Raw genomic sequence first — 18,212 nt, forward strand, 5'->3', positions numbered from 1 at the left:
TTGCTACACATGAGGTGGTGCCTTGTTTCCTAACATTCTCATTCACTGGTAAACATAAGAAGTTATATTACTAGTCTTAGAACGATGCTTTCCCAGACGTATAATGCTGCTTTTATTTCTGTTGCATTTCACATCAGAGGAGGTGATAATTGGTTCTTGGGCCCAAATCCTTGCAAGTCCTCAGGCTTTAATATAGAATTAAGAGGTTGCTTGAAAATAAAAGTAGCGTAGCTGTAGAGGAACTGGCACAGACGTAAGAAGTGGTCTAGCTGCAGCAGTAACATACCCAGTGTTCCTTGAAATTGTGCCTCAGTCCTCTTGATCTGTTAGGTGTCAGAATCTGAGAGGCCAGAGTTATCATTGGTGATATCCCATAGGTACATTCTGCTGCTGTGTATTATCAAGGATAACCAACCCAGATTTTCTTATAATTGCTAAGCCTGATAAAGATCTTAGCACTAGTTATTCCTTCACCTGAGTCACAGTATGATATTTCTAAATATTGCTAACATAAACGAGCTTTTCGTAAAACACAGCCACCTAGCCCACTTCCAGTCAAACACATGGGTAGAGGGAGAGATGTCAGCAAATGTGCCCTTTTATGCTGGGCTCCCTCCACTGGGGAATGGGAAAAAAGTCTTAGCCTGAGGAGGGTCAAACCCAGAGCTGCTTCTCTCAGAAGAGAGCTCGGTCTGCACAGCTCACTCCTGTGCGGTGCTTGGGAGTATTTTCCATGCCTTCTGCTGGGGGAGTGTCAGCTTCCAAAAAGTTAATTGAGATTTCTTTGGGTCAAAGAGAAGGTGCATAACCCTAGAGCACTGTGTTTGGCTCTTCTGTTCCCTGAGTAAGAGCTCTGACTGCAGATCTGACATTTCAGAGAGCACCTGGCCCCACTGTGAAAGAAAAGTGCATTTCTCCTTCCCTCTGAGCCTGCATATCCCAATTTGAGAAATGCACTTCCCTGCAGCCCTGGCTGAGATGCCAGCATGCTTTAGAGAGACCTGGATGTGCCTATCGTCCTCCTGGCTTTGGCAGCTTTTCATGCACTATGCTGCCAGCTGTGCTTCCGTGCACCGTGTCGTTCCACACTGGGAAGCTTAGATGTCTCACTCAGTGCCGGGGGTCTCACACCACAAGGCTGGAGCCTGAAAACTGAGATCTGGAAAGCTCAAATTGGTAACAGTTATGCTTTCTCTCAGATGAGCCTTAAGACCTCATCAGTGGTGCTTACACCAAGCAGCTGCAAACCAAAGCCTGGCATCTCTGGTGGCTGGTTACAAGCGCAGGGCCAGACCAGTGCCCTGGAGCAACTTTTACGTTGGTGATAACCTTCATCTGCCTAATTTCACCTACAGTTTCTTCTGACCAGAGCATTTCTGATTCCATATTGCAGATACAATCAGAGCAATTAACAGCTGCCATGTTTTCTGTCAGAGCTGGTTGCGTTTCTGTGTCTGCAAAAGGGACTCTCTAATGCATACACATATTTGCAACTGTATCTGGAGAACGCTGCATCTAAATGTGTGAGCACAGCTTCTCAGATGGCAGCGTGCCAAAGAACAAATCCAGGGATCAACTTCAAACTGCAAATGGTAAAAGTTTTTAAGTTCTTCAGAACCCCTTGCGAAAAAATTTACTATTTTTATTGTTTCAATCTAATCACTTCATCAAGGAATAAGGTAGCCAGAGAATTTAGTGTTCAGTTTTGCCTATTATGCCCAGGCCTTTATTTGAGCAGCAGAGAAGACCAGCACTGCCCTAGGAAGAGTCTGTTCCTGGGGAAGATGCTGCTTGTCACTGCTTCCCAGTGCATGCGAAGGAGCGCATACGTGAGCTCTTGTCTTCAGACGATTTACTCTAATCTCCTTCTGTATCTTGTCAGCCCATCTGGCCAGTGAGGCAGGGGGGCTATAAACCATCCCTTCGTGACCTCTGTCTTTCAGAGAAGGCAGCCTCTGCGCTCCATGCTGCAGGGACGGCGTTTTCTGCCAGCAGCTTGTGGCCACCTTCGTGGTTTCTGAGTGTAGTTATGTTAATTCTTTCTTAACCTTATATTGTGATTTTGCATTTTGCAGCCTTTTGCAAAGACGGGTGTAGGAACGGAGGAGCCTGTATTGCTTCCAATGTGTGTGCCTGCCCACAAGGCTTCACTGGGCCCAGCTGTGAAACTGGTAAGATTATAATTGAATTTACAATGAAAGTAATCCAAAGAGGATGTTTGAGGTAATCCAAGAATAAAGGATTATTTAAGTGTGTGCCCTGAAAGAGGAAGCTGCTACTAAAACATGACTCGCTTTTCTTATATGCCTCCCAAGCGAATATATTACAGCCGTTCTAATTAGAAGCACATGGACTGCAAAAATGAGAACATGAATTAAGACATCTTGGGTTTTGATGTTTCATAATTAATAAGATTATTATAGACTTGCTTTTCACCTCAAATGGCCTTTCGTATCTCCTATAAATGGCAGATAATCTGACATCTAGAAATAAATTCTAATAATTGATTACTTCTGTGCTGTAAATGTGTGACTGGCTCTGTAGCCCAGGGAAGGCCCTGGCAACCTTGTTTGAAGACTTCTGATTAACTCAGTGTTCTGACTCAGTGTTAAGGTAGGTTTCGGTGTTCCTACTGCTTTTACCTCCTTTCACAGGCATTCCTTTCTCTTCCTGCTACCCCTGAGGGATAGCATTGCCACAAAGCCTTGTTTTAGGACTTTATTTTTTAAGTCTTGAATCTAGTCAAACTACATTGCCCAGCAGAGTACGTAGAACGTTAATACTTAGCATCTCGAGTGCCTGTAAATAATTTCTCAAAGTTCAAATGAATAGTTTCAGCACCTTTATTTATTGCAGCATTTTTAAATGCATTCTAACCATACATGCCTCCAGGAGGTAAAGGGAGAAAGCTCACTTAGATTAATTGGCTTCAGTATGCCTAATAAAAGGGCAGTCTGCCACCGATGATTGACTATTGTTGCTGTTCTATATTGCCTTCAATAAATCTTCCAAACAGAGGAAAGGAGGACATTTGAGCAAGTATTGTTTTCATCTGACTTGTAAACATGTCCAGTTTAATGAAAAACACAGACTGATCTGAATTCTGTATTATCTGGTCCATTTGAGAGGTGAGAAATATGATTGTTTTCATTCTTCTGCATTTGAGCGGATATTACCACAGTGCACAAGAGGGATGCTGTGTGAAAGGCAGTATCCTGATTGTTCATCTATTTCTAGAAAAATGTCAAAAGAGCAAGTTTTCAAGTATTCCTCACTGTTTCACAGACTGCAGATGATGTGGTACAGCATATCAGGGTCTCTTCAGTGTAACAGTGTTGTCTTTTTGCTTGGAACAGTCTGCATGCCAAGATAATTCTCAAGTATTAAAACAGTTACTTTGTTTTACTAACATTTGTCTTATATGCTCCTTGCAGCATTCTGCTGTTACCAACTAAATATAACGTGTATAGTTTCAAGGCCTGCATTCATCTTTTCCAGCTTTATACTCCTATCTGAAGTGTGCGACTAGAAGCGTATTTGCTTTAGTCTCCTTGTATAGTCAATATTAATAGCTACTATCAAAGAGAGATCTTACTGGCTTTTCTGAATTGCCCCTGGAAGGCCTGTCTCTGCTCCCTTTAGAGGAGAAGCCAGGGACACTCTGTTTGCCATTCAGAAAGTTCAGGCACCTTAAGCTAACTTAGCTTAAGTTAACTTAAGTGCATTCAGCCCCAAATGTCCTTTGAAAGCAGCCAGACTACTGGCCTAACTGCCCATTCTTCCTGCCCTTCAGGAGCAGTGTAGGAGCGCAGGCAGAGACTTAGACCAGATCTGAATGCCTTCCTGAATATCTGCTCTCAAATATTTAACATAAGGTTAGTATGGTAGTTTTCACCTGATACCTCAGAGCTAGTGATACTGTTTTTTAGGATTTGGAGCCAGTTTGCCAGCCCAAAACCAGTTTCATAGGTCAGTTTTGCAAGGAGAGGCCTGTCTGTCCTGGTGGACCTCCACTGGACAACACATTTTTTCTTACTGTTGAAATAAGTAATGCTAGAGATCAGCCACAGGGGTACAGGTCTGGTCACCTCATTTGGATATTAATGTGGAAGAATAGGACTGTAATCTGCTTGCACATGGCTTTGAAACATACAGTCTGGAATACTGTCAGAGTGGCAAATGGAAGAGCTATCCTGTCAATAAAGAGCAAAAGCTGGTTCATTCTGAGACTGCATTGTCAGAAAAATGGTGCTGTATACAGCCATAAATGAACACCTGTGCTTCACACAGTACATATTCACTCCCAGTGAATGCAGCAGTTTCCTGAAGGTACTTCTCGTTAGGCTCGAAGTGATTCAAGACATTCATACTACAAATAATTCATGCGGGAAGCTTCCCTTTTTGAACAGTCACTTTATATCAAAGGTGATGTAATCTTTTCTAGGCAGACATCTTTAATTGTGATCACATACAAGGGAGGAGGAGGACTGATGTAAAGATGCCAAATCTATTTTTAAATCATTTTACTTATTTCTGTTTATGCTATGCATATTTAAAAACTGCTTATTGAAGAATCTTGGCATTTTAACTTAAAATAAAACATATAGTTATACAGAAACTGTCAACAGCTGCTGAACCTATGAATTAATTAACAGGAGATTGAATCCACATCCCAGCAATACAGAAGACAAATACAATCAGCAGTTTTTACTGTTTCCTTCTGTAAAAGGTGGTTTAATAGCTCTGTTTAAATAATTTCTCAGAATCATAGAAAGGATGAGGTTGGAAGGGACCTCTGGAGGTCATCTTGTCTAATCCCACTCCTCAGAGCAGGGTCAAATAAAGCTGGTTTCTCAGGACTGCTCCCAGTTGGATTTGGAGTGTTTTCAGGGTTGGAGACTCCACAAGCTCTCTGGGCAAGCAATGCCAGTGTTCAGTCACTCTCACAGAAAAAAAATAATAAAATTTTTGTTACATTCAAATACAATTTCCCATCCCCCTAGTCCCTTTCCTGGGCATGACTGAGAAGTGTCTCGCTTTCCCCAACACTGTCAGCTATTTATACACATTGGTAAGAAGCCCCTCAGCCTTTTCGTTTCCAGGCCAGACCTCTCCACTCTTTCAGCCTCTCCAGATGCTCTGGTCCATTAATCATCTTCACAGCACTGCACTGGATTTGCTCCATGTCTCTCTTGTACTGGGCAGCCCAGCACCAGACCCAGCACCCCAGATGTGATCTCAGCATCATGAAATAGAGGGGAAGGATCACATTCCTTGACCTGCTGGCAATGCTCTTCCTAATGCAGCCCAGGATGCTGTTGGCCTTCTTTGATGCAAGGGCACATTACTGGCTCATGTTCAACTTGGTGTCCACCAGGACCTCCAGATCCTTTTCTGCAAAGCTGCTTTCCCACTGGCCAGTCCCCAACCTGTACTGGTGCCTGGGGTTGTTCCTTAATGGCTGTAGGACTTGGCATTTCCCTCTGAACTTGATGATGTTTCTGCTGGCCCATTTCTCCAGGCTGTTGAGGTCCCTCTGTATGGCAGCTCAACTACCTAGTGTAACAACCCTGTCTCCAAATTTTGTATCATTTGCAAAAGTGCTGAGGGTGTACCCTGCCTTATTGTCCAGATGTTAAACAGTACTGGCCCAGTACCCAATATTTACCCAGGCGTACACTGCTAAGTGACTTCCTCCAGCTGGACATTGTACGGCTGATCACAGCCTTCTAAGCCCATCTGTTCAGCAAGTTTTCAACCCACCTTACTGTCCATTTATTTAGCCTGCACTTTTTAGCTTGCCTGAGGATGTTATGAGAGCATCAAAAGCCTTACTTAAGTCAGGATAAACAACATCCACTGCTCTCCTCCCATTCACCAACCTAGTCATCTTATTTTAGAAGGCTGTCAGGTTGGTCAGGCATGATTTCCTCTTCCTAAATCAATGCTGACTATTCCCAGTCACCTTCTTGTCCTTAATATGTTTGCAGTGGTATTCAGGAGGATACCATCAGCTTCCCAGGAATGGAGGTGAGGCTGACTGATCTGTAGTTCCCTGGATCCCTGCCCTTCTCAAAGACAGGGGAGATATTTGCTTTCTTCCAGTTCTCAGGAGCTTCTCAGTCACCATGGCCTTTCCAAGATAATTGAGATTGGCCTTGCAATGACATCAGCCAGCTGCCTCAGCAGTCCTGGGTGCATCCCATCAGGTGGGATCCACCTGTGTTTTTTCCAATGTATTTAGATATTGATCGTCCTCCACCAATGGTAAATTTTTCTTGCTCCAGACTTTCCCACTGGTCTTGGCAACCTGCGACTCCTGAAGGCAAATCTTACTAGTAAAGAACATGGTGAAGAAGGCATTTAGTACCGCACCGTTTTCCATGTTCTTTCCAAACCCCATCTCTGCACACTTGATCAGTGTCTCTGTATTCCTCCCAGAGCCTGAAAGGGATGATGCTGTCCATGCTTAGGTCCTTCCTATGGAGCCAGGCTTATGTAGAACAGGCCATTGGTCAAGAACAAGCATAAACTGGAGCTGAAATAGCTGGGATTGTTGGTGTCCAGAGAACACCCCTAAATTTTTGATGAGGCTGTCTGCTGTTTCCTTAGTGCCTGTGTTGGCTGGGGAGGTGTACTGTTCCTCCTGATGAGACTAACAGCTCCTCCAAGCCTTCCAAAGGGGCAGGGAGGAGCAGAGGCAGTGACTGATAGGGCACCGCTGAGAAGGAAGCAGACAGCCTGCTTCTGATGGAAGAGGTCAGAAGTCTTCTGATAAAATTATCCTAAGATTGAAACACGGTTTCAGGGCAAAACTATTCATCCAGAACTCTGAGTGGCTTTCCTAGTTCTGGTGGATTAGCACCAGAAGCTTACTTGTGGTTACAGGCACAGCTATAACTCTTTTCACCTGCTGGCTGCCATGGAAAGGCTATGTTGGATTCCTAAATGAGGTGCAGCTTTTGCAAAGAGAAGTGAAGCACTGTGTAATTAAGTGCTGTAGTGGGATTCATAAAATTTTTTGCTTCCAAATGGGTGCTTCTGGTTTGTCAGTGGGAGCCCTGTCTCTCTTGGAAACATAAGGAGAATCAAGTAATACTTCTAGTCAGGTATTCCCATAAGAAGAGGTATACATTGTGGAGAGCCTTGCAGCTAACAGAGCTATTGCAATGCCTTAGAATGATCTGTCAGAAGCCTTTTAGATGAATCATGGCCTGTGCCCTGTGGAAAAGATCAGTGGAATGAGGAAGCATATAAGAATCATGTGCAGATATTTCAACCCCCACCACTTCTTTTTAATTGGTAATAGAACATAAAGATGAGACATGCGAGAACTCCCGTTTCTTTTCCCAAAGGATGTGGGTTGGGACATGGTTAATGTTGGGGTGGCATTTGTTGGCTCAAGGAGGTGGGGTACATGTGTTGAAAGATTTTCAAGTCTTACAAGGCACAGTAGTAGTTAAGCCAGTAGAGCAGCCTTCTGCAGCGTAGAGAGCTGAGACTGCCAAGGGAATCTAAAAATATTTGTGCCTGTTAAACTTTTTCAAAATACCTGACTTAATGCTGTCTTGTTTGATTGCATAATTATGAATTCTTCAATGGGCATTATTAAATGCGATCTTAAGTTGTTTTTGAAAAGTGTTTTATTTTAGAATCCACCACAGGATGACTTTGTTAGATCTGCTTGATCTTACTGTAACACCCCTTTAATTTGATGACAGTGCTTTAAGAGTGGATTCGTTCTCCTCCTATATATGCATATCTGCTAGTGCATGTATACAAGATTACTGCATTTTTGCTGCTTGTCAGCTTTTTTTTTTGAGTTCCCACACTTGTTTTGTGCTTTGAGTATTCCCCTGGACCACTTTTAATTATGCATGAGATCAAATAGCAAAGTTTCTCTACTAGTGGTGTTTTGAGGTAGTTTTTGTTAACAGGTTGGCTGGAAGTGTATGGCTTTTTTATGGGTGATTGGCTGTAACTTGCATTTCCTGATAATGACCTTTCCTTGGATATCACAGGACTCATGTCCACCTGTTATTAAACAATCCATGGCAAACTGCTGAAAATAAACCTTTGAAAGGAAATGTTGAGAAAAAGTTTAACTTAGAGCTTCTACAATCATGCAGCCGTACATTATTACTAACAGTTGGCTTAATTAAAGATGTAACTGAAGTTATGAAAAAAATGGTGAGCATCAGGTATGTAAGATCACCACCCTCTCTGATCCGATCTCTTATCGGAAATAGCCAAACCCAAGGAAAATATATTATTTGGCTCTTCTCTGTATTTTTTTTCCAAGTATGGAAACCTCAAACAAAAATAACGTAAGTGTTGCGAGTACTTCATAGAGAAGGAAAAAATTTTTGATGTCACCAAAACAAATTTTTGCAACTTCGTGCTTAACCTTTGTAGTTCAACATACAGAAATACAACTCAGAGAAGTGATTTGGGTAAATAATTGTTATAGTCCAGATCTCTTTAGACTATTGTGCCACTTTCTGTATAAGCTGAATTATTAACATGTGTGACTGTTGCTGTTTTCGGCAAATCCAAATTAATTTGTTCATGTGCACTGGCCATAATAATAGCAGGCTTCAGATTATTGAAGACTTATTATTCCTGTTCCAAAGGAAGCTTGTGAAAGTCTTTTAATTCTGATACCCCAGTTATTAGTTAAATAAATCTACTGGTATTGGAATAGAATGAGTTGTCTAAGTAACCAGAAAGCTCGTTAACTTTGCTGATTTTGCAAAAATTATGTATTTTAGTACTTTTAGTATCACAAGAGAACTGCATGTATTTAAGCCCTTGATCCCTGGTGTTCAGCTAAAACAACCACAATCAGCTTGTGGCCAGGTAGCTAAAACTGACAGAGATGGCATTTGAAGCCCATAGAGCATTGAACCAAATCTGCAAGAACTGGAATTAGTTTTGGCAGAACTCTTAAAAATTCTTGGCCCGAGTCTAATGAAAACTCTCTGTAAGCTATGAAATTATCACAGTGAAAACTTTTGCAACAACTCAGGAATCTGCCATTTGCTCAGTTGTATTTTTACAATGAAGATTTAAATGTCGGATTGGGATTTACAACAATAATATGAAAAGGCTCAAATTTGTGGTACAAGTATGCAAGGTCCTGCACAAACCTAGAGCAATAAGAGCACCCTTCAACAGTTCCTAGTCAAACCAGGGGAAGCTGGTTCCATGCTGGAAAAAATGAGTATGACATACAAATTCCTTGAGCAGAAAGCACATTAGGGTTAATAATTTTATTCTCTGAAATCCTTAAGGGGTTGATGGGCTTTTTAATGGAGGAGGAAACAAAAGAAGGGAGCGAGAGGAAAGTGGTGGAGCGAATATGAAGGCAGCACAGGCATGGACTGTCCAGAGCAATAGCTTTAGGACGAAGGAATGCCTCCAATAGTTCATTAGTTTCCATAGCCCACCTGGCTTGCTTGGATCCCAGGGCCCTGGGAATTCAGGCTCCTGTTTTTGGGGAGGCTCCCAAGTTTGAGACTTAGAAGTTAGAGGATACTTTCAGCAGGAAATGTTTTAATTACATTAAAGGGCTGACTTCAATTCACAGATATTGGAAAATGTTAAGTTAATCTGTAAAGCCTGGATAAAATTTTTAAAAAAAAATAGTACATGAGTATGATTTGCAGTGTAAAACATCTTAATAGATCCCAGGGTACAGTAGGAATTCATCATATTCTGAGAGTCAGGCCTTTTGGAGTCATTCAAGCCTGGCATTTCCACTTCAGTAATTTTCAAAGTTTGTAGGCTATTAAAAATCTTTCCCTTGGTGCAAGCAAAAGAAAAAAAAAATCAAAAACCACCCAGGACAAAACTCGGAGAAGCTACATTGTGGCTTGCAAGAGGCTGTGGTGTCAGGTCCTTGTGTAACCCTGTGGCTGGGGGAGGAGGTGAGCAAGGAGAGATGCTGGAGCTGATATGCCCAGCTCATCGCTGGACTTAGCTGCACCCACACCCTAGTCCTAGGGTGTCACTGCCATTTCTCCTCTTGGGGTCATTCCAAGTGCTCCCCATTTCCTTGGCAAGTCTGGCTTCCTGCCCTCTGGAAATTTTGGTATGTAGCATGTTGGGCTGGGAAGTTTGGCCTTTCCAGCCATAGCTCAGCTGTAGATGGAGACATACAGTTCTCAGTATCCCATTTAAACTGGTTTAACTTAAACTTGTATCAGTAAATATCTAACTGTACTTTCTATTCAAAGGAGCTGAATCTCTGAAATGAAAACACATCTGAATTTCTGCATGCACCTGCATTTGATTAATATTTTCTGTAGTTTCCATTTCAGCAGAAAGAGACAGGAGGACCCAGCTGCTAAAAATAATGATTTTGCTGAGGATGTTGAAACATCTTCCTTTATAACTTGTATCTTTGCTATTGTCCTGGTTTCAGCTGGGATGGAGTTAATTTTCTTCCTAGTAGCTGGTGTAGGGCTGTGGTTTGGATTTAGCATGAGAATAATGTTGATAACACGCTGATGTTTTAGTTGTTGCTAAGTAGTGCTTACACTAAGTCAAGGACTTTTCAGCTTCCCATGCTCTGCCAGTGAGAAGGTGCACAAGAAGCCGGGCGGGGAGAGGGCACAGCCAGGACAGCTGACCCAAAGTGGCCAAAGGGATATGCCATACCATATGACGTCATGCTTAGTATATAAACTGTGGGGAGTTGGCAGGGGGACAGCCATTGTTGCTCGGGGACTGGCTGGGTGTTGGTTGGCAGGTGGTGAGCAGTTGCATCCCTTGTTTTTCATGGGTTTTGTTTCTCTCTCTCTTTGTTGTTTTTCATTACAATTTATTTTTATTATTCCATTTTAAGTGCTTTCTTACTTTAGAAAAAGCAGATAGTAAAATGATGGAGAAATTATGGGAAGCATCCTATAACATCAACTTCTGTCTTCTTTAAACATAACAGCTAATTCTACTTAAAAAGACTGATATGTCACTGATAATTTTTTGATATACTGATACAGAATCCTAATAATGAATTTTGAAATACATAATTTGTGTTTTGCAGTCCTACGGAACTACAATTATGCAATGTGCAACAAGCATCTTCATGTAGAATTTTTTTGGTAACTTGAGGAGTAGTTAGCAGGAAACGACTATATTTCCTTACAAAGCCATACCAGTATATCAGTCATCTGACTGAGAACACTTCTGCTCTTCTCGTGGATGCAAAATTTTTTAATGTCAAAAAATAAGGTGACTTTTGAGATTTGAACAAGCACTAGTAAGGAGTAGGCTAAAATCGACACAGTAATTTGCATGGTCAACTTAACGTGATTTTCCTGTTGCTGAGGGTGAAAGCTATTAAATTTTACCTTCTGAGCCACTCTAGGCGAATAGTGCCTAAAAGCAGTGATTCAAATGCTGAACTGTGCCCCAGTGAACCATCTAATCCATTACCTTGGTGGTGTCCCCAAGTCCCTTCAGTACTTGCAAAGTGTATCCATTTTTTTACTTTTTTTGGCTTGCCTCGATTTCAATTAAATAGTTTTTGAGAACAGTAATTCTAGGAATTTGGACCTCCACATTGCTTACATGCTTCTGCATTGTTTTGTTTGGTTAATATAGTTTTCTGATGTACTGCTTAAGGCACAATATATTGTTTCTGCTTCTGACTGGTGATTAATAGGGAGAAATATTCTCAGTAATGGAGGGTGACTGTTCCAGGAAGACAGGCCTAATTTATACTGTCAAATCTGAAATTCTAGAGAGTCTCTGAAAAATCTTGTTTGGCTGCTCTAAATCAGAGGATGCAAATTAACTTTGGAATCATATATTTTTATTCTTAGACTCCTGTGATATGCTTTACATAAAATCATGAGGTTAGGAACCATCACCTTCACAGCTTCTGTTCTGGTCAGGAGCTTTGTTCATATGATACATCTGGTGAAACATAGGAGGAAAAGAAAGAAAGCAAATTATGGCCTTGGTATTTGTGCATTTTCAGCTCCCCAAGGCTGAGCAGGGCGGGGTGGGGGGAGATTTTTTCTGTACTTCACAGCTTGAAGCTGTATGGGTATTACTGAAAAGCTGTACTGAAAGTCCTATGGAGTTCTACTGATGAAATGTTTTGTCTTCCTTAGTTACAGTCTTCTGTAGTCAGCCAAAAGTATTGTATTAAAAGTATAGAGTATTACATTTTTGAACCATCTTCCAGTAATTCAATATTAGTGACTATTTTGTGTTTATTTGTTGCTGTACTCCTCATCTGATTAATTTCTAGGCAAACCTGATAAAAATAGCTCTTTTCCTAACTGATCTCCTTCTCGTGCTTTTATCACACCAAAACTGGGCCTTGTATTCAACTGATATAAATTGATACAGTTGTCTTGGCATACAGGGCTATGTGCTTTTAATGAGCTGCCTTTGCATATGATCCAGGCTCTCTTGTTTATTTCTATTAAGGAACAATAATAACAAGTTGTAATGAGTCACTCTAAAATGTCCATTTGTGCGGATGCTTTGCCATTGATGCTCAAGACCATTTTGGTACTCTGGCCAGTTCTAAGGAAAACAAGGACCGTGAAGCATGCTGTTGTAATGCTCACTCTTTAATGTATTTCTGAAATCAGGTCTTGGGTGAGCAGGAATCCTATTAAGAGTCTAGCTGAAGGACCTATAACATGCAATGCATTCATAGCTTCATTCATAAATCATCCGCCTCCCCCACAACTAATTAGTATTCTAGATGAAGAGCTGCCCAGTCCAACGTGTGTAAAAACAAAACAAGTTGCTAGTAATGTTTGTACCTTTACAAGTAATAGGTGTACTGTGGTTTGAAAAAAGTCAAGATAGGGTTGATTTCAAAAGAGGCTTTACCCCTGTAAGGATTCCAAGCATGATGCATTTTTCTAAGCTATTTAAATGAGTTAATGAAAAATATGTTGACTTTCGTAAGTCTAAAGTCACTGCAAAGCATTTGATATATTACATATTAAGGAATGCTGAGCACTAGAGGCAAACACTGCAATCTTCACTCTTTAAATTGGGCTTCAGTTGTCTGTCTGCTTATGTTCATAAGAGCAAGAGCTAACACTGGCAGACTCTAAGTAGAGGCAAAGGTTTTAACTCTCTCCTTACTGTACCTCTCTTTTAACTGACATCTTCTTTAATGTCAATGTCGCACAGTGGCAGGGAGAGAGCAGTGTGTGGAATGCATGATGCAGTAGCAGCTTTGCTCCCAGGGATTGTGGTGGCAAAGGGCATGTCCCTCATTCCCTCTAAAACAAATATGTTCAAATGAAGAGGGGAATGTTGAAGGAAGGGGGAGAATTAATCCAGATGCAAGATAAAACCTCACAAAGTATTCTATTCTGCAGGAGGAACAGCCCAGATTTGATAGGGATCTTAATCAGTTGGGAAAGCAGTAAACTACAAACCCTACATGGAGTCTGAACAATAATCTGGTAGGAATTAATTTACAAATCAAGTTGGCCGGGCTGCCATCCCATCTCTGTCCCCTTTGACTTGTCTGAGATTTCTCCATTCATTTGTATAAAGGGTGTAAAGTGGCTAAAGTTTCTTTTTCCTCCCTCAGCCCATAAGAATTTGGAAGATCCTTTCAGCAAGAACAAGAAACTCTAGCACAGGGTTTCTGCAGAAACTCTTCTCCAAGAGCCTCTGTATGAAGTTGGTTTTTTTTCCCCCGAGGAAAGAAATTACCAGATTTGAAGGATTTTAGTCATAAATAAGCTTACGAATCTTTAGCATGTGATGTTTGCAGCCTAAGTGTAACTTTAGACTCAGAAAGGACTGTGGCTGAGAAGTGAAATAATACTGCATATTCCACAATTCTGATAAAAATCTAGCAAAGAATTAATGACTGTCATTTGAATTGTTATAATTAATAATTCCATCAGATTTCAGCTACCTATGTGCTGGTAAAAGCCAAGTCTTCATATTTACTATTACAAGGAGGTTTGAATCCAAAAAAGAAAACATGATTGGCAGCCTCAGAAAGTGTAGTTAGAGAGGTGCTCAGCTAACCCCTGGAGAACAAGCCCTTCCTGCAAGGAATGCTCTATTTTAACAATGCTCCAAGTGCTAATTCAGGCTACAGAAAAATACACATATGCAGCCAGCAGATGAGTTGCAAACATGGCATGTATGATATAGATAAGCTCTTTGTAAGTGAGATTCTGAAATTCAACCTGCTAGTGTGCAAAATATCTTACTTCTCCTCCCTTTCTCAAAATATTTCCCTGAACACATAGACTAATATGAAATTAATCACATGTGCTGGTGCTATATTCAACCACTCTTTCAAATATCCATAAAAACTAAAGATCCTTGGAGTGCAGCAGAACTGTACAGGAGACTTGTATTTTTACAAAAAACACCACATGTGGTCTATGTTGTGAGATCTGTTTGAGACAAATAATGCAAGACTTAAATTGCTATTGGTGACTGTCCTTGTGACCTCTCTGATCTGTCTGTGCTACCAAACAAAGAAGGCAGGGGAGTAAAGGCAGGGGTGCAGCTTTCATCTCTACAGCTCAGTGATTTTCCTCTCACCTCTCGCCAGAACATGTTGGCCTCTTCTGTAGTTCCTGTTGCTCGGTGTGTTACTGTTCCCCAAACCATGCCTTGGCATCATCACACATGATACTTACCGAGTCAGTGCTGTTACTTAAAATTCGTCACCCAGAGTTCTTTATGTACAAAAAAAGAGAGCTGGTAGAAGCACTTTCTCCCCATTTTATAGATGTGGAAATCAAGACACATGGGGAAAGCTGAGTAGGCGACAAGGTTTGCACAAGGTGGCAGCGGCAAAAGTCCAGATAAGATATTGGTCATCTAATTTCTGCTCCCCTTCTTCCTCTGTTTAAATGCATCAATATCTGAGAGAAGACATGGTGGGGTTTATATCATAGTTTTTTTCCTATTGGGAAGCGCAGCCAGTTCATAAAACCTAAGAAAACACTCTTCCTTTCAAAAATGACATATTCTAAAATTGTTAGCTCATTAAATTGCAGAAAAAGGTTTAAAAGTTGTCTATGAGAGTAAGCAAATGAGATCTGCAGCAAGCCAAGAGGAAAGCTGGCATTCTGCAGATGAGATGCTTTTTGCTTGGCGGCAGTGTCTGGAAGGGAGGTCACCATAATCCCTGTTATCACCTGAATTTTTCTGAGATATGAAAAAGTAAAAAATAAGCAGTGAGACAAGGACTGGTGACTTCAGAAGCTTGGAAAGTTTTACTTTGCTTTACATTTTTACTTATATTTATTCACTTGTAAAAGTAAATATTTTACATAAATTAAGCAAAAAATGCCTATATTGAGTTTGGTGAGCATTCTGGATTACTTACCTCATCCTTTCTGTTTTGTAGCTTAAAATGCTTTACTCCTTCATCCTTCTGTGTCTTTTTCTCCCTTCTTTTTCCTTGCCTGACACAGTTTTGTGGGTGCGTGTTGTTTCTTTCCTCCCTCAGAGTCCTTGTCAGTTTTAAATAACACAAGATATTTTTTCTCTGCTGAAGAGCCAAATACTAGTACTTATCTTTTTCTCTCAATATTTTCTTTAGCTTGTTGCAACACTACAATCCTATATGTAGCAGCTTTAAAAAAAAAAAAAAAAGAGAGAGAAAACAGGGAAGGAGAGTGCTACAAAAGAGCTTTGAGAAGATGGGATTATTTGTTAGTTATTAAAAACATCAAAATGCATCCACTACTTAGCTATTATTTGCTATGGGAAATAACCTCCTTTACTAAACATAAAAATTAAAATTTCAGTTAGGTTCATAAAATACAGTGGGCTATAAATAGAATGTGAATAGTGCAGCTGGGCAGCATTATAATAGAATTTCCTTCTGTTATATAAGGGAGATAGGGATGACCTTCATCACTCACTGTAAGCTCTCTCTTTCATGAATTACGAGCCGTTCAACTATTAGTGAAATTAAAATCTATAACACTGCAAATCATTGCCCCATATCCCTGTGGAGTCCTTCCTCTTGCTGTCAACATGAGGGAGTCTGCAGCTTCTGTAGATATATGCCAATGGTATGTTTATAGCCCAAACAAAGGAATAGTGCAGTTTGTTCCTTTTCTGTGCTTCAGCAATTTTGTACAATCTCTACATGATTTTACACTTCAGGAGCAGCAACGTGAATTAATGGTCACTGGTGTGTGGATGGAGAGTCATGGTAACAAGTCACTGGTAAGAAAATGTAGGCAAGAATCTTTTAAACTTAAGCACATGTATAATATGTGTGGTACCCTGACCAAAGAATAGAAGACTATAGCAGAAGACCGAGTTCAAATCAGGGTGTCAAATCAATTCCTAGCTGAAACTTTGTTTGAGTTGCTTTGTGGGTTCTTCTCTTCTCCTTAAATACCCTCTGAACTGAATCATTGGAAATTTACTGTAATTCATACCAGAGCTGATCTGAAACAACTCTTTGCAAAGATGAACCCAAACTGAGCTGAGAATGTGCTGGTTGCATCCTTGCTTCAAATATGTAAAAGCAGTAACTCATGGTTATAACTGACTTGACTCCCCACTGGAGCAAACTCAAGACCTTTTGTCAGTATACTTTGCAAGTAAAGCTTCCTTCCCACCTGTTAGAGAAGAGATGACAGCTGGCCAAACTAGCTCCTCTGTTTTCAGACAAATTAATTATCTTTTGCTTAGGAGCTGGCTACTGTTACCCAACAACTGACACATTTAGTGATAGCACCAGGGTGTTAGTCCTACTTCTAACGTGCAAATGGAGCTACGTAACTTTCAAACACTAGTTGGTGTCTAAAATGGGTTTGTCAGTGTATTTCAAGGTATAAAAGTGCTTTTGCTATCTTGAAGAAAATAATCACCTTTCTTTTTCAAGAGAGGGCTAATGAGGAAACAGAAGCATGTGTTACAGTTAAGATGAGGTGCTGTACTGAGAATAATGGACGAAGTGAAAGCAAAACCACATCTTTGTCAACAACTAGAAATAGAGGCCCAATATCTCTCAATTAGTCTTTCTAATGGGGATTGTCACAATCAGTTTTACAGAATCTTGTTGAAAAAGATGTTCTTTTCTTTTACACGATTCATGGATGCACCTAGTTCATCATGGCTAATTAGCAACACCTAATTATAAATTATCATCTTCAGTTGTTACAAATATCACATCCTTTGATGATACTGGGTGTGTAATGAGACTGTCTTAGTTTCAGTTATCAGTGGGGTCTCTGATTGATCAATTTTTGACAACAAAGAATTGTTAACAGGGCTGCATGGGGAAGCAGTCAGTGGAAAATTCCCCTTCATAGTGTTTCTATCTAATTTTGGAGCGCCGCCACTGCCACACATGAAATAACAACACGATTGAATTTCTTTTTGCTGGCATTTAGCAGGACCTATGGGAGTGTGCAGAAATCAATGGGGGATCAGGAGTCTGGAAAATTACATACTTGAAGAATTAATGAACTATAATTCCATATTACAGCCTCAATCACATTTTGCTTCCTTTTCATTAATGGAACTAAATTAGTTTTCCATGGACAGGGTACTTTAAAAAAATGCAATCATGCTCTTGCTAGCATTAAAAAGAAAAAAAAGACCTGTTTTAACAATAGTTATTTTTTCATGCAACCTGACAGTTTGAAATTTTTAGTGAAGAACATATCTGCAACACTGACGCAACCTGTTGAAGCAATTTTTAACATGACAATTATAGCCTCAGCTAGTTTCCTGCCTTTTGAGCCAGATTATGGTTTTAAGGTGATTCAGCCAGAATTTCCACTAGATCTGGGAGGTGTAGAGATAGAAGGAGCAACTCCAAAGGCGTTCAAAATGCATTTTTTCCAACACAGGCCTAATTCGCTATCCAGGGGAGCAGGGAAAGGAAAGGCCATGGTCTCCACTCTTCTCTGAAGGCTGTGTCTGAGATAACTGATGTTTCTAATGCTGTTAGTGAAAATCCTTTTGCTCATGGAACTATGTTATGCTAGATAAAATTGTGGGTGACTCCTCTTTGCCGTGCCCCGCAGGCCAGCTGTAATCTGGCCCTTCATGATTTAAACTTGTAACTGAATGAAATGTTGGGATGCAAATGCAGTTAAAATCAAGAATATTCTATGATTTAATGGGACTTTGATATAAGAACCCATCCACTGAAAAGCATGTCCTGGTACTCGCAATATGACATCTTCAGCTACTGGAAGCTGAAGAAATTCAGAGTGAGATTG

At 40.6% G+C, this 18,212-nt stretch overlaps 1 protein-coding gene across 2 annotated transcripts in view; it reads left to right on the forward strand.

Moving 5' to 3' along the window:
- NELL2 (neural EGFL like 2) overlaps positions 1–18,212 on the forward strand; it is a 152,150-nt gene that overhangs the window by 110,411 nt on the left and 23,527 nt on the right. For both annotated transcript variants that reach the window (XM_075080961.1, XM_075080962.1), the window contains one exon: positions 2,076–2,171. In XM_075080961.1, the coding sequence (XP_074937062.1) occupies positions 2,076–2,171 (96 nt within the window). The remainder of the gene's footprint in view (positions 1–2,075; positions 2,172–18,212) is intronic.

Source organism: Phalacrocorax aristotelis, chromosome 1 (assembly GCF_949628215.1).
Source record: "Phalacrocorax aristotelis chromosome 1, bGulAri2.1, whole genome shotgun sequence".
NCBI lineage: Eukaryota > Metazoa > Chordata > Aves > Suliformes > Phalacrocoracidae > Phalacrocorax > Phalacrocorax aristotelis.